The 13,688-nt window shown below is 44.4% G+C and overlaps 3 protein-coding genes across 4 annotated transcripts; 1 reads left to right on the plus strand and 2 right to left on the minus strand.

The window, feature by feature from the left end:
* The first annotated feature begins 60 nt into the window (after positions 1–60).
* Positions 61–2,383, plus strand: LOC128759602 (dynein regulatory complex protein 8-like). Its single transcript, XM_053866687.1, has 7 exons — positions 61–88; positions 161–239; positions 297–369; positions 437–513; positions 654–696; positions 758–824; positions 889–2,383. Exons 1-7 carry the CDS (start codon positions 67–69, stop codon positions 996–998), a joined length of 471 nt encoding a protein of 156 aa, XP_053722662.1. The 5' UTR covers positions 61–66; the 3' UTR covers positions 999–2,383.
* adpgk2 (ADP-dependent glucokinase 2) lies at positions 1,151–7,534 on the minus strand. Its single transcript, XM_053866686.1, has 7 exons — positions 7,279–7,534; positions 5,661–5,820; positions 4,660–4,850; positions 4,476–4,572; positions 4,046–4,182; positions 3,821–3,957; positions 1,151–3,627 (listed from the first exon to the last, which is right to left on the minus strand). The coding sequence occupies exons 1-7, from the start codon at positions 7,472–7,474 to the stop codon at positions 3,073–3,075; spliced, it is 1,473 nt and encodes a 490-aa protein (XP_053722661.1). The 5' UTR covers positions 7,475–7,534; the 3' UTR covers positions 1,151–3,072.
* A 750-nt stretch (positions 7,535–8,284) lies between these two features.
* Positions 8,285–13,638, minus strand: ctsba (cathepsin Ba). 2 transcript variants are annotated; one of them, XM_053865028.1, is made up of 11 exons: positions 13,494–13,638; positions 11,769–11,896; positions 11,621–11,706; positions 11,399–11,513; positions 11,051–11,166; positions 10,248–10,333; positions 10,035–10,181; positions 9,733–9,849; positions 9,426–9,554; positions 9,279–9,360; positions 8,285–8,790 (listed from the first exon to the last, which is right to left on the minus strand). In XM_053865028.1, exons 2-10 carry the CDS (start codon positions 11,889–11,891, stop codon positions 9,287–9,289), a joined length of 993 nt encoding a protein of 330 aa, XP_053721003.1. In that variant the 5' UTR covers positions 11,892–11,896; positions 13,494–13,638; the 3' UTR covers positions 8,285–8,790; positions 9,279–9,286. The 2 variants fall into 2 exon arrangements, with proteins under 2 accessions (XP_053721003.1, XP_053721004.1); XM_053865029.1 differs by having other exon boundaries at positions 11,769–11,906.
* Positions 13,639–13,688: the final 50 nt, after the last annotated feature.

A 13,688-nucleotide genomic window follows, 5' to 3' on the forward strand; every position in this document is an offset into this window, starting at 1 on the left:
TCTTTGTTACTCAGCTTAAAAGAGTAAATAAAAGACTCTCACCATGACTGCAACTCTGAAGAAAACATGGCGGACAAACCGAGCGCAGGTTGGAGCTCTTGAAACTGACATGGATGGACTAACGCCAATGTTTCCTTTGATCTTTGATGTTTTGTTCCAGAGGTCAGAAGAATTCACAAAAAGATCCAGTCTGCTTTTAAAGTGTTTGATATCATGTCTAATGACACGGTGGACGTCAGGTGAGACGGACGCAGAGATGAAGCCATTGCGACGGCATTAAAACACTTGTTTTCCAGGGAGATTGACACAATCATCTACTCACTTGGCTGCTTCCCCAGTCAGTCAGATGTACATAAGTTCATCACTGAGGTGAGTGTTCTGCAGACCGCGACGCGTCATCCTGCACTGCTGCCACGTCCTGGTCCTCTCATGGCAGATTGACGAGGACCACACTGGATACATCAGCTATGACAAGTTCCTTCCCGCCATGACCAAAGTCCTGCAGGAGAACAAGTTGGTTTGCCTCTTCAATGTGTTGGAGTTTTCTTGACCCAGTTCCCAATATAGGACCAAATATTTGGACTTGTCATACAGAGTTTAACATAAACAAACAGCCACAGAAAGGTTCTACTTTCCACTCCTGTGTCATGCAGGTTCCCACCCATCACAGATGAAGATCTACTTCAGGCCTTCCAGGTGAGGCAGACAACCGCTCTTCTTCTCTGTGACCTCACAGTGGCCTCTCGCTTCTCTGCAGGTCCTGGACAACGGGAAGAAGGGCTACCTGGCACCTGAGGAGCTGTCCAAGCACATCATGCAGGAGGGTGAGTGGCGCTTGTCACTGTTGTCACTGTTGCTTGGTCTGACAGCCATGGACGTGTGGACCAGGGGAGCCCTTCACTCAGGACGAGATGGACGAGATGTTGATGGCCTTCTGTGACCCAGACAAGAACGTGATCTTCTACGAGGACATCATCACCCAGCTTGCCGGCATTTGACAAGTCGACCAGATGAGCCTGATAGCACCAGGGCAGCGCAGGTTCACCAAACACTATAAAATGAAAGATATTTTCTGACAAACAAAAACATGGAATTTCTGCCTAACATCATTAAATGTCTTCAGCCTTATGGCACAACTAAGTGAGAAAACCTCTCATACAAACCCCCGTTCACTCCAAAAGATGAGTTGAACCAAGAATGGAAACCAAGTCACATCTGTCTCCTCACATGATGGAACCAGCGGAATTTATTGACCTGTTTTAAGTTTGTGGTCTTCAGAAAGAATTTGAGGTCAAAGGCCATGATGCTGCTTTGACATGTGTGACAGATCAATCTGTACACTGACCTGACAGATTCAGCAGGTCAATAAAAACAGTGAACCTTATACTATTAACAGCCTCGTGACATCTCAAACTTCAGTTCGGGAAACGCCAAGGAACTCATAAGCAAACAAACGTCAACTGCTGTAACCTGTTCTACATGGTTAGCTGCATGATATGGGATGGAACATCGAAGAGCAGGGAAGTGAGCAAAAAAGAAGACACACAGAATGAATGAGGAATTGCACCATGAAATGAATGTTTAAACAAAACATTCCATCAAAGATGACTTAGCAGGGATCAAGTCAACATGTATGTCAAAGAACACGTTTATTCTGGACCTGGTTGTGCAGCATGAATGAGCTGTAAACAATTATTTCACAGTGAAGTCGCTTTGAGTCTGAGAATGTGGCAAAGCAGATTGACTTTCTCATGCAAACAACTGATTTCCTAAAGTGTCCAGTTTGAGAATGGGAAGTTCAACATAGTCTTCGGTCAGGTTTCACACACACACACCAACCAAGCGGAGTGACTGAGGTAGCAGCTATGAGAATGGCTTTGATGTTTGACTGTCATGTGGGGAGAAGCCAACATACGTCATGAACAGCAATAGTTTAAAATGAAGTCCCTAGTTCTCCTTTCCACGACAGTGGGTTTGCTTCCACCTGTGCGTGATACAGGCCACCCAGCTCTTCTGATTGGTTTGGTCAGATCAATGAGCCACACAAGAGAGAGAAGTTAGAAAAACAATATTGCACTTGAGCAGACAGAGGAATGTCAATATTAAACACACACCTATATTTTCACATATCTGGAATCACTGAGAGCTATTGGCTTCTATTCACACATTCAAGAAGAAATTGCTACTCGAGGAACAGAAGAGCACATGAATCTGCATAACATGGGACAACTCAATTACTGAGAAGGCTCTCCTCTGAGTCTGAGGGGGATAACAGAGTTATCGATAACAGAAATGTTGACATGGCAAATGAAGAGTTTGTCAGGAATAAGATATTTTTGGGGGCTCTTGACCGGCAAAACAGTAGTGGGCATCAGAATGGAGACTTAGTTTTAGCGTTCTGATATCACTTCCAGCATGTGCAGTTACCATCCCAGTTCAGAAGTGTGTTCTGAACATGTGTGCAGCATCTCAATTGAACCCCCAGTTCAGTCATGTTAAAACCACGTGTGAACATACTGTGCAAGTACATACTTACATACGTGCTGTAGTAACACTCACCCAAGTCCCATAATGCACTGCAACAGTGAATGTTACAAGAGGATCAGCAATTTTGTAGATAATGACGCCATGCTCCAAATGTATTTAGCAAGAATAAAGATGATCAAAAGGAATTATAGGAATTATATTAGCTCTTAAGCTGGAATGCATCAGAAAGGATTGTTGCTGCATAGAGGATTCAAGTAATTATTCCTGAAGAATTTGAGCAACTAGCAACTTAGTTACTGAGTTTGTCGGACCAGGACCAGCTACGATACACATACACACACGATACCTCAAAGTCCTGAAAGTCAGAACGCCGACAGGAAGTGGAGCGGTCAGGTGCGGGGAAGAAAAACCACTCAACTTTAGAAACTAACTGGACTTAAAGACACGACACTCCATCATCTGACATCCATTATCATCACTGCACAGTCTTAAAGCCGCGAGGGTGGTCACCTCAAAACGGGTCAGAGGGACACCTTGCTACCGAGCTGCATCACATTCAGGGATCAGCAGACCCTGAACTACTCTTCAGATCTGCAAAACCAGACCAGCTGCTGAGATGTTGTCCCCTCCGCCGGCAGTCTGGTAAACCTCGGTGCACACCAGGACTGGCGCCACGCAGATCTCATAGTCGTCCTCGTACCAGCAGCTGACAGGTTTGGACTCCTGCAGGGGGATTCGCTGACTTCCCTCCCGGCGGCTGACAGAGAAGGAGTCGTCCATGATGAGCCGGGCCTTGCTGGGGTCAATGTCATTAGAACCGCAGACGTGGCGGTTGGCGGTAAGCGAGGCCTTGGCCGTGGCAGACATGGTGTTCTTCCACTTGGAGCCCCTCGTGACAATCATGGCCTGGAAGGCCAGCGTGTGCACGTGCAGTCTGGTCAGGGGCTTGAGTGTAGCCTCCTCCTCACTCTCTGCACTGGCGTCCTGGTAGCGCTGGTTTAACAGGCGATAGACTTCCCTCATCTGGTCCAGCACGGTGGCCACGCGTGGGTTCGGGTCTGACAGAACGGTGATGTTGGAGCCTTTCAGCAGACTCAGCAAGTTAGGGAGCTCCTGCTCGTTCATCCCAAGGGAGTCTGCCTGTGAGAAAGAAGCAGGGCAGGTTGGACCATCGGGATGGTTCATGTTCAAAGGCGGAGCACAACGGTAAACATCCTCTCTGCAGTTTACTCCAAAATTGAGAAACTGTGTTTCACTGAAGTATGATATTCGACCAAAAACCAAGGCATCTTCTCTGTGTGGACAAGAATTTTGAACCATGGGTGATACATACATGAGGGATGACGTAGTGCAGCAGGTCTTCCATTATACTCTCTTCCACAAAACTGGCCATCTCAAAATGGACCCCAATGGTGGGTGTCGCAGAGGAGAGCAGGTCGGCCAGTCGGGAGAGGAGAGTTGCTCGCTCACCTGCCACCACAATGGAAAACACCATGGAAAAGGAAAAGGTTTTAGTCTGCATTATCCTGGTGACACAATCCAGCAGAACAAGATTCACCAGCGTGGAAGGGGAAGTTGTCCATCATCTGCAGTCCTCCCACCACCAGCAGGTCGGGCTCAAAGGTTTGGAGTTTCTTGGCAAACTCCTCCATGGAGGCCAGGTAGGGGTTGTGATCGTCGCTGTGGACGATATACCTGAAAGTGACAAACATAAACCATTGTGTATATATAGTACGTCTCAAACTTAAAACGTCTCTCAGTCAGAGTCTGACTGGAAGTCAGTTGAGTCATTGGCAGTTAGGATCTTGTGACACTCGTGTTTGAAATGTGGTATTTGTCAATGGCCTGTGGAAAGGTCTGTACATGAGCGGTGCAAAGCCGTGAGTCATCCAACAAACTCAGAGGGGATGTTCAGTGAGCCACTCTGATGTGGATTCAGAGACGGCGCCTCACATTTTCTCAAACATTTACCAACACTGCTTAAATACCTGTTGGCCCTGCGTGAAGTGTAGCTCCCCCATTCTGCTCCAGAGGGATACTCCAGGATGAGGTGGATATCCGGTTCCTCAACAGTGTTGCCTGCCACTGGGAGGAAAAAAAGCCAAGAGCTGACAAATCGGAAGGAGGAGGAGAACAGAAGTGACTCGAGTAAGACCTGAGTTCAGTTTTAACCTGTGATGTGCTGAGACAGGACGTCAGTGAAGTCAGAGCTGAAGCTGCCCCCCAGGAGCACGTCGCAGCCCTCGGTTGCCATGCGACCTGCCATCACTGGAGCGTTTCCACCGACGGCCCATCTGTTCCCAGGTAAATCACGAGACGCCTCCACCAGCTCGTTGAAGAGTGTGTCGTTCAGCACGAAACGCCTGCAGAGAGAGGGATGACCATGATGTTGTGGACCTCTACAGATGCCTGGAGCCGAATCTGAAGCTATGACCAGGGTTTTCTACGGCTTATTTTCACTGAAATTTCTAAATGAAATGGGTCATTATGATCAATTTAAATATGACAAGTAAACAAGTGACACAAAATAACAGACACCGATGGTTTCAATGGCTGACTGAACAATCTCACCCAAAAGAGAAGGTCAACCGCTCACAAGCATGAGCCAAGTCTGTGTATAATGATTACAGGACTGTGCTGGCTCCAGGCACGAATGGAAGTTCAAAGGAAATAAATGAACATCAACTGATTTGTTTGTTGAATGCCTGGAGCACAACAGATGAACCAAGACACAACTTCTTTGTTTTACACACAAGCTGTTCTTGAAGGAACACAGTAGAAACACACTTTTTTTTTCGCTTTTTTTTTCAGGCAGTTGACTTGGAGAACAGTCAGACCTCACTCATAACCTGTCAGAAATAAATGCCTTGCCAGTTAAAACCAACACAGGCAGTGACTTGACCATGATGTATGGCATTCTCCTAGAGCATGATTCAAGTCAGAGCATGAGCATGAGCTTAAATGACGTGGCAGGTTCAGATCTCATCTTCTGTGGTGCTGACCTTTTCTTTCACGGCATACTGAACATGGAGTAAAGGAAACCTAACACAGCTCGGTTATCTGTAGTCAGACAACATGCATAAATAACAGTGATGGCATGTCTTTCTCCTAAAGGTAAAAAAACAAGACGTTTCTGAGCATTAGACGTCAGCAGAAATGCTACTCTCACTCACTCTGCAGCAGCTCCCGGAGCAAAGAAGTATGCAAAACTCTGAGCCAGCTGCTCTGCGCTCTCTATGTAGTCATGATGAAGTGGCTGCTCGGTGGGCGGGAGACCGATCTTGTTCAGCAGTGAGACACCGTCCACGATCAGGTCCACGCATCCCCCAAAGCCTAAAAGACAGAGGAACACAAATGAACTGAAGAAAAATAACAATAACAATTATACACTGACACAAAGAATGAGATCCATGAATCTCAAAATATGGAAAAACATGACATGATAGTTTGAAATATTGGGATTACTTGACTATGAACTGAACATTTAATCGGTAACAAGTGCATATATTGAACAACATATGGAAAGAAAAATGGCATTACGGGAGATGGCCCAGCGTCCACCGAATACTAATGTGAAGCTCCTCTATGAGGACTGTAAAATATTAATGATGAACTTGATCTAGTTGTATCACACTCTTAAAAGGTTCTTATCTGAACGAATGCATCAACCTGACTCACTCTGCATGCGAAAGTGACCAACTCAGCATGACTCAGGTTTTTTTGGCTGAGCTCAAGTAAGCTCCTCAAGTTGCTGCTGATTATGATCTCATCCTGTCAAATAGATTTATTCCAAATAGCTGCAGAAAGTGAAGGCACAGAACACGACAAGTCTATTTTAAACACATGGAAATGAGAGTGCCTCTTTTAATAAATACAAATGTCATGTAAATGTTTCTCAAGACAACACTTCATCTTTAAAGGAGGATTGTGACTGAAGACACGAAAACAAGTCTGACTGGGTGAGTGAGGGCAAAGTTTAGATAAGATACCTGGGGCACCTCAGTTGTGTCCGTGTGGACACCAAAAGGTGACTGGTTGAGGGGATTACTCTGTTTACACAAGCGGAATTGACTGCAGGGAACACTATTGAATCATGCAGTGTTCCATGGTGACTGCGATAAGAGAGAAGCCAAACATATTTCAGGCCGAAAGTTTTTTTTTTTACATTTAAATACCTCGACGATCAGCCGTTGGATGATGAGGAAGTTCCTATATTTAGTGGCAAAACAGCGGCTGGAGTGAAGTGTTGCTGCTTAAAGTCTGTGCAGGTCCCAAGTGAATGATAGGTGAGACATCTCGTCTCACTGAGAACCGTCAACAGCAGGCACCTTGGTACAAACCCTAGCGTCTTCCATGATAAACACGGAAGGACTTCTTCAAGAACACAATGTCCAAGGAAATAGTTTACATTTCCATCGGTCGAATAATTTTACTGACCACACAGTAATAACAATCGTATTGACCGCACAGATATGCGTTGCCCATTATCAATTTCTGGAATCAATCATGGAATTAATATTAAAAGATAAATGCGTGGCTGAATATAAATTCAAATATGCTTATTTTGCTGACATAGCGATTTTTTTTAAGATTGTAATGGTCCTTTATAAACCGACGCTCGCATTTATTGTTTGAATTTCAGGTTCGGTAACACGTTTTCTGCAAACTTTTCATTTATTCCATGAGCACGTATTTTTTCTGTCTGCAGTCGGACAATTGCTAACATTTATTTTGCCGATAATAATTTCTTAACAAATGACTTGTGATGCTAACGTCGCTAGCTGCACTCACCGACTGCAACTCGCGGTCTCGCGATGCTGTTCATCCCGACTTTGCGCTCCGCCCGGAGGAGCGAGGACAGCACGGTATCCAGCCGGTCGTCCAGCACCGTGTTCTCCGGAGACCGGAACCATACGGCCAGGAGGACCGCAAACACGGACACGACAGGCCCATACTTTACCCAGGCAACCCGGCCGCCCCCCTCCATCACTCGAAGACTGCCGTCCAGCGCTCCACTGGTTCTCTTGAAACTGTTTCCACCCCGCCCCTCCCGTGGAGGGGCGTTTGTTTCAGTGTTGGGGACGTTTTTGGTGTTGCAAACAAAATAAAGGCTTATAGATTTTTGCATTGGTCCTGGGTGTAATGATATTTATGTTTGCTATTCTGTAACTGACTGTACTTGTAGACTCGTGTACAGTGATTAAACGCGCTGATGTTGAATAATTGAAGATACAACCATCATTTGTTATGGCTGAAATACAGTGCTCGTTTGAAACGGTATTATTGCGACGCGAATATTGCTTATTATTAAAAAAAAGGCACATAAAATAGATTCTTTACTGAAGTCAGTCAACGTGATTGTAGACAAAAGGATGAACAAAGCGAGCGCGCCCTTTGTTCTACTACGAGGAGGGAGTGTTTGTTTATGACAACAAGGCGGAAGTAGAACATGTGGCGCTGCAGACGTGGGACTTGAAGTGTCCAGCAAGTTTGCCCTGAAAGACCGCGCCAATTCTTCCATACGAATAATTGTATTGTCTGAAATCGTAAATGATTAAGGCATGTTTGCTCACTGGAGTTAAAATGAAAAAATATGCATTGGCCACACAAGGCGCTGGTCAGTGACCTTTGCTTTGGCGGCCAGACAAGCGATGCAACACAACACTTGCGCAGAAGGAAAACACAGTAGCCGTTCCTCTAGTTGAGACTTCTCATTTTGTGCTGTAGTTTTCTCATGACAAAATACTTCCCTCTTTTTATAGGTACCACAGATAGTGAGACAGCAAACCTCCATCGGTCAGTGGGACAGATTTTCATTTATTCTGATCGTTACAACGACAATTCAATCACCACTGACAACATTGACATGGTATTTGATCTTCATCGACATTTAAAGCATCTGCTTAGTACATTCCTAAAACCTGACAATACATCTCCATCAATATAGATTTGCATAGGTGGCACACATTTGCTGAATAATTCGAAGCAGAAGTGAACAAAAACGAGCCACACCACAAAAATAATGAATCTTTAAATGTTGTTAAAACCCAACAGCATTTTTGCCCAACACGAATGACGCACGTAAAACAGAAAAAACACATAAAACCAGCAGCATGATTTAAAAACACGGACAAACTCGGTGCTCAGGCGGATACAGTAGCTACTACTACTCCCGATTTAAGCACAGGAAGCTGCTGCAGGCTTCTGGAGACGACGTGAAGCAGTTTGAACGTTCCAGTCCCGTAGTACCAAAGTCGAATGCGGCGCCCTCTAGTGATTATCTGAAGAACAACGTCTGGTTATCTGCGTGGAGGAACGTGAGACAGTTGGTCAACATGACTGAACGGTAGTTTCACAGACGTTTGGTTAAAAATCTAGAAACTGTTTAAGAGATACTTTTACACTCATAGCCTCTTAAAAGTCAATGCTTCAGCCATATTTAAACTACTACTTTGGATGGTGAGGTGTTGGTTGGTAAGGGACATAAACATTAGGATGCAAACTGAAGTGAATGACTGATGTATATACAAATTAAATCGTTCAAAGAAACTACATTGATTTTTGGTTGTTGTAAAATATATCCATACATGAAATAACATTTCACTGGTTAATGTCCAGTATTTTTGCTATACATACAAGATTAATACAATACAACATTAATGCACACGGTATGTTTAGAACCCAGTTAAAAAAAAATCATACTTTTCTGAAAAAGGAGGCGATTAGTTTCAATACATTCTCTAGTGTCCTATATTCTTCAGCCTGCCAACATCATACTGACTACGACTTACTGCGTGTTCTATTGTGGGACTCCAGCCACGATCTCAGACTCGATTCCACAGTGATCAGATCCACGCAGGATTTTGAAAAACCCTAAACACGAAGCAGAATTAACATCTCAGAGAGTAAACTGTGTGTAGAGCACATTGGACGCTCACCGTTGTCACCCCAGTCAGTGTTCCATGAGTTGGCACACAGCCAGTAAGGAATGCCATCTTCCACTCCCCAACCGAGAACCTTAATGGCGTGACCCCCCAGAGCAGAGCCAGTCACATGCTTGTACACACCTGGAGACAAGGACAAAGTCATGTAGATGAATGATGCAGAACTCCACAGACGCTGCTGGAAAACCCAATGTGAAGAGAGTTTTAAAGTTGTCCGGGTGTAGGACAGGGTACTGAGAAATACTCAAAAGTTTATGAACAGAAAGCTACAGAAAAAAATATACAGCGGCAAAAAGCTCACCAGACTTGTACAGAACGAAGTCCTCATAGACGGTGAAAGCGCCCTCTACTGGTCCATTCTTGTAGATTTCTGCCTGGATCTGCTCCACCTCGGAGGGAACGCTGTACGAAGTTTTACCTGTGAAATGTTCAATATGTTTTATGCAAATATCACAGCCGTGGGAGATTCTAAAAAGAGTAGGAACGGTTCATACTGCTAAAACAATCAGTTGACAAATGCCAAAAATGAATGAGATGACAAACTTCACCATGTTCACCTTTAAACATTTTTCCTTTCTCCAAAAGCTAAGAGTTGCTGCTTACCAAAATGCTTGTCCTTCTTGTAGCTGGGTGTGTATCCAGGCTCACACTGGAAGACGCAGGCTGGAGTGTCTCCCTCTTCACCCGTGCAGGGGGGTCTGCTCCCGTTCACATGGTGCTCACATGGGGAGATGGAGTACGGCCGACAGCCTGAAGGAACAACTGTGTCACAACAAAAAAACACGGCCTCTGATTTACATTGTTTTAAACACTAACCAATGTGAGAGTCATAGAGCCCCCCAGACACCAGACCCTCTTTGGTCCAGAAATCCCAAGCAGCAGACGGGTAGCCACCGTTGCATCTACGGAAAAAAAAAAAAGAGAATTCTTTCACAGGTGAGTTATAACATTTCCTGTTGGCACGTCATACACACTCACACAGATGTCTGTATTATAAAGCTTCTCTACTAAAGGAGCAAACCAAACCAAACCAAACCAAACCAAGAGCAAGAACAATGAAGGAAGTGTGCTCAAGCAGTTTCATTTTATTACCTCCCAGCACGCGTTCCAAACATAAAAATGTTCCAGAGGAGTTGGCAGTCCAGGAGAGTTGCTTTGCTAATCATGCTGTGTCCTTGAGCAGTAGAATGTTTTGGACCATCCAATACACAGGTACATAACCAGAAATGGTCAAGGAATTTTGCAACATTGACAAAACAGTGACTGGGATGCACATACCAAGAAGGCGAATTAATGGAGCCTTATTGAGGCTGTGCAGTGACAAAAATCCAATATACAAAGTACATTAGGGGGATTCAAAATGGTTCTAAGTTGGCAGCCCTGTCTTCCTCACAGGAGTGTCTGGTTACAAAGCCAGACATCGGCGTGCAAACTCATTGCAGCTCCCATCATCTAATAATCGCAACGCTCGGCACCTTACAGGTTAGAAACCAAATTCCCATCCTGGTTTTAAATACTTCTCTCACAGCATTATTTAGTACTAAATGTATACTTCCTGCACAATCGAGGCTTGTCTTATAGCCCTACAGCTGTACTGACATCAGCAGCGGTGAGCTCACCCCATGCCACAGCTATCACAGCAGCTGAGCAGATCCTCAGCAGAGATCTCCACACTCAGCTTGGCATTGCTGTGGATGCACACGCGGTCGGAAATGGCCTCTGAAGCACCAAACGCCTGAGAATGAAACCGTAAATAGGTCAATATAGAACAACAGAGAACACTACAGAGTAGTCACTGTTGTGCAAAACAGATGACACAACATTACAGTTTTACATTTCAGTAATAGTTCCAATGATTTATGCAGCACCTTATAAGAGTAGATATACAGCCAAGCACAACAACAGGCAGCACAATAAGGTGCTATATATTCCCAATTAAAAGAGCATAAAGACTGTAGAAAACTCACCCAGCAAGATCCACACGAGCCCTGGTCTCTGATCTCCTGTAGGGTAGGACAGTCAGGCCACTGAGTCCTGGAGTCAAACTCCTCAGGAAGCTTCATGTCTCCAGCATACTGGACCCTGAAATAAGACTCTTGAAGTGAGCAAACAGTCAAGCCTTAAAATACACAAGATGTCCTTGAATGATTCAAACGTCTAACAAGTCAAGTGCATGTGTGTGTGCTTACATGAGTGGCAGCTTGGGTCCTTTGAGGAAGGTACCACAGAGTTTCTGCACATAACTGTAATCGACATTGTGGAAGTTGTGACCAGCCTGCAACAGAGAAACATCAGTTATTATTTACACGTACAAGACAAAAAGATTCTTCACCGTACCTTCCAGGTGGTGTTGATCTTGTTTATATAGTTGACCATCTCAATGGACAGCGGCTTAAGGCGGGGTCTGGCCACGCTCAGCGACATGCTGGCGGCAAACAGGATGAAGGCCACACGCCACATTTCGCCTGAAAGAAACTACAGTGATTTGTCCGAATAAATGGCAAAGTATTGCAGTTATTGTTGAGGACATGGATCACAGCACACATGGGCTTGCCGAACAACATTGGTACCGTGGTACATTCAAGTCGCACTTTTCTTCCTTTAGACCTTACAAATCTGTTACCGCTCTTAGTTCTGACTGCGCGATGCATAAAATACAGTAAGGATGATGCAAGCATTTGTCATCACAGAAGGTTTAGTGGCCTGAAACTAAAAAGCTATAGTTCACAGGTGACTACACGCGACTCTACAAGTGGAACACAACCACTTCATCCCACTCATTTCCAGTCAGCGGTCTCACAAACTGCGTCAGCAACATCGAGCAACCGGAACAACATCCTCTCCTACTTGGTAGAAAATGATTTGAGATTTAAGCTCTAGGTACTTTTACTTCTCTAAAATGAGTCTATAGTTCTGCAAAAAACAATACAGCCGCAAACCCATTGTTTCACATGTATCTTCACAGTGAATGCCACACAGGCTCATCTTGGCAGTATCATTCTGAAGTTGCTCAGCTGAAGAACAAGGAGGGAAGTGAGAAATTTGAAGTGGAACTAATTTCACATGACTGAGAGGAAGATTCATATGAGAAAGTGCTTCTTATCCAAAGACACTGAATGTAAAACAGAAGTAGTTATTAAGTGACGGTAGTCAGCTAAGCGCATAAGCAGTTTAGTTTATCTTCAATGATCAAGATTTTTTTGTTGCAGAGCTTCAAAGACAGTGGAAGGACATGCCTTTAAACACCTTATAAGATATGAAACTTTTCGCCCTCTAGATTTGAATACATTTGTCACAGCTGAAACCACACATGTTGGATCAACGTTCAGAAAAGACGGTTATGGTTTTTCATCTCCGTCTCCAGGATGTGGCTTTTTTTTCCCCATCTGTGCATATTGTCCTCAGACTAGTTAGGAAGGAAGCTAGAAGGCAGATGAAACCTGTTCTCCATGTTAGCAAAGCAGTTTGGGATAAATGAATGGTGCAGTCAGAAGTTAACAACTCTTAACTGAACAAAAACAATTGCAATCACGTCACAAACCGGCAGAAACGGACAGAAGAAAAAAAACTTGTCTGAGCTACAGTGACGTCACTTTTATTGTATGACTCGACGCAAACACGTTTGGTAATTTGTCTGCAAGTCTCAACATACGCCGGGTGTATTGTCTTTGGAGGGCTGAAGAACTAAATACAAGAAATCACAGTGATAATCCCAAGTTTGGTGGCTGAAAACCCGTCACACCGGCGAGCAAAACACCATTGTTTCGATTAGCCAACGATGTTGTCTGCACCAGTTACACAAGTCTGTTTATCAAAGCAACCTATTTCCTTATCTTGACACCTTTGAACACAAACAATCGCTCAAAACCGATAGTAAAATTTGAAGACCATTAGTGCTCTTGTCTAAAAAATACTGTTATGAATACCGATGGAGTGTTTTCGGCCGAAGTTACAGCAGCGAGATAACAGTTCATAGATGTAAACAGCCCGGAGGCAACGCTAACCACGCTAGCCAGCGGAAGCTAATATCGCTAATGTTGCTAAAACACACAGAACAATTACCTTTTTAAATTGCCTGAGGGTTTGGGCTTGACGTCTTGTTGTTCCTCTTCTACCCGCCGCCACAGACAATTTAACTGTAACCGACCCCCGCGACCATTTATATCTATAACCACGTGATCCAGTCACATGACGCCGCAGTCATATGATGAATCAGAAAAGCGATCGGACGATTTCCTTGAAACAGTACTTCCGAGT

The sequence above is a fragment of the Synchiropus splendidus genome, chromosome 5 (genome assembly GCF_027744825.2).
Source record: "Synchiropus splendidus isolate RoL2022-P1 chromosome 5, RoL_Sspl_1.0, whole genome shotgun sequence".
Taxonomy (NCBI): domain Eukaryota; kingdom Metazoa; phylum Chordata; class Actinopteri; order Syngnathiformes; family Callionymidae; genus Synchiropus; species Synchiropus splendidus.

Bases quoted from the DNA above. Each gene is read 5' to 3' on its own strand.
- ctsba (XM_053865028.1), bottom strand. From the start codon at position 11,891: ATGTGGCGTGTGGCCTTCATCCTGTTTGCCGCCAGCATGTCGCTGAGC. The intron at 10,334-11,050 runs GTGAGCTCACCG...TTTTTTCCGTAG, and splicing joins TGTGATAGCTGTGGCATGGG to ATGCAACGGTGGCTACCCGT. The intron at 9,555-9,732 runs GTGAGCTTTTTG...CCTTGTCTCCAG, and splicing joins CTTCGTTCTGTACAAGTCTG to GTGTGTACAAGCATGTGACT.
- LOC128759602 (XM_053866687.1), top strand. From the start codon at position 67: ATGGCGGACAAACCGAGCGCAG. The intron at 240-296 runs GTGAGACGGACG...CTTGTTTTCCAG, and splicing joins AATGACACGGTGGACGTCAG to GGAGATTGACACAATCATCT. The intron at 514-653 runs GTTGGTTTGCCT...TGTGTCATGCAG, and splicing joins AAAGTCCTGCAGGAGAACAA to GTTCCCACCCATCACAGATG.
- adpgk2 (XM_053866686.1), bottom strand. From the start codon at position 7,474: ATGGAGGGGGGCGGCCGGGTTGCCTGGGTAAAGTATGGGCCTGTCGTG. The intron at 5,821-7,278 runs GTGAGTGCAGCT...TCTGTCTTTTAG, and splicing joins GAGACCGCGAGTTGCAGTCG to GCTTTGGGGGATGCGTGGAC. The intron at 4,183-4,475 runs GTATTTAAGCAG...TGTCACTTTCAG, and splicing joins ACTTCACGCAGGGCCAACAG to GTATATCGTCCACAGCGACG.